The following is a 1807-nucleotide window of genomic DNA, read 5'->3' as shown; positions in this document are numbered from 1 at the left end:
CCCTGAAGCCCGCCCCTGGATATCATGTCTGTTTAGCACAAACTTTTGCTGCCTTCGCAACAGGGTTCCTTGCCTAGCACACTTTGAGAGTTGCATCAACCCAACGGACGCCTATATAACAGCGCTATTTCACGATCTTCTTCCACGTCAAAACTACTACTGGCTTTTCGCAACCGCGAATTTCTCATCCGCGTCGTATGTTTCTTCAGAGGAACTGGCACCACAATGTCATCTCAAGAATCAAAGCTAGAACAGAATGAGCTGCAGCGCCCAGCTGTCAGAATCTATTTTCATCAGTCTGATCCTTGGAGTTCATGTTGAGGATGAGAAGGGACGCATGATTCTACCTTCTTCTAAAGAGCTTCCACGCATGACACAGCTGCCTGATCGAATCGTCAATCTCGGCAACGAGTCGGCAAAGTTTTCTCGCTCCGTTGCTTTTCCATCCCAGCACGAGCTCTACATGACCAATGTACCGTCGGTTTGCTTTTTCTCTTGTTTGGAGCGCCATCGATCCGTACTATGTAAGTCGCCCTTTGGTCGCGGCCGGATCACGACTCCAAGGAGCGCAGACAAGGCGGACCATCCACCACCCCTTCCACCCCCAAGCTTGTATCAGTTTCTCGGCCGTACCGAACCTGCCAGGCGGATTTCGCCTGCACAGCTTGTGGTCGAGTGTCGAGTCGCCGCATTACTTTGTCCATCCGCCCTGGAAGAGGTGCGCTGCTTTGAGCTCTCCTGGCTGCGATTGCGAGGTAAAATAATCTGATCTGACGGTAGCGCGCATGCCTATATTGCGACATGTTCGCCCTGGTGGGCAAGCAATACTTTGGCGTCGAGTATCGACCAAGATCTCCACGGATGCATTAACGCGGGGGCTCCCGTCGACCCACACGGATTATCCTTGTTGTTTGTGCACCTTCATTGTGCAAGGGATGCCAAATATTTGTCGTTGTCTTTTTTTTTCTTTTTCTTTTTTTTTTCTCCAGGGCCTGAAAGGTCTGAGACTTGGGGTCAGGATCGGTCCTTTCCCAAATTGCATTTCCCATCAGAGGGATGATGAAACTCTGATCACAATTCGCCTGAGAACCACGTCCGTCCATGTTCAATTGTCATACGTCGAACCCCCAAAACGGCGGACACTGACATTGCCACATATAGGTTGTCAGGTAGAGGGGTGCGTAAGCGCACTCGCAGATCAGAGTCTGATTTTCCGCCGGCAGGTAGCCGCATTGCCCACCGCGAGTGTCAGGTCCACTGCACTGCCCGGGGAATACGATAATTTAAAATCTATGTTTAGCGATTGCAAGAGTCTACTCCGTACATCTATCATAAACAGGGGCCTTTTGGGAAACGAAAATGATAGAAAGTAAATAGTCACCTTCTCATCCACCCAATGCACGCCCTGCCTATCGAGGCGGATGCCTTCTGCCGGGCTAGGTGGCAAGATCGGACGGGAATGAGTAGCTGTCATGGGGGCCAGGGTGGGCTCGAGTGCGGTGGGACGTGGTGAGGGCACAGCGCTGTTGCCGGTTGACCTTGCTGCTACCACGAGCCCTGCGGAAGCGCAAAGCAGGTGGCATAATTGTTTCATGGTGGCTGTGTGTTGTTCTGGGGCGTCGCTGAATTCAATTATCTCGACCAAGGCAGTCGCAGAGTTTGGTTTTGATCATGACAAAAAAAGAAACCGGCTGTAAAAAAATACTTTGTTTGCTTTTGATGTTCAACATGGGCAAAGGAATGTAGGCTGACCATTGGAATGCGAGAGCAATATCCCACAGCTTCGGCGTCCCCTTATTAACCAATG

The 1807-nt window shown here is 51.0% G+C and overlaps 1 protein-coding gene across 1 annotated transcript; it reads left to right on the top strand.

Moving 5' to 3' along the window:
* Positions 1–256: 256 nt before the first annotated feature.
* Positions 257–1513, top strand: MGG_18042 (uncharacterized protein; the record flags this gene model as incomplete). The annotated part of the gene is made up of 3 exons (XM_003721240.1): positions 257–524; positions 1162–1181; positions 1367–1513. 3 exons carry the CDS (start codon positions 257–259, stop codon positions 1511–1513), a joined length of 435 nt encoding a protein of 144 aa, XP_003721288.1.
* Positions 1514–1807: the final 294 nt, after the last annotated feature.

Source organism: Pyricularia oryzae, chromosome 7, assembly GCF_000002495.2.
Source record: "Pyricularia oryzae 70-15 chromosome 7, whole genome shotgun sequence".
Taxonomy (NCBI): Eukaryota; Fungi; Ascomycota; class Sordariomycetes; order Magnaporthales; family Pyriculariaceae; genus Pyricularia; species Pyricularia oryzae.
Note: the sequence above shows the minus strand (reverse complement) of the source record. Positions and strands in the feature narration are given on the sequence as shown.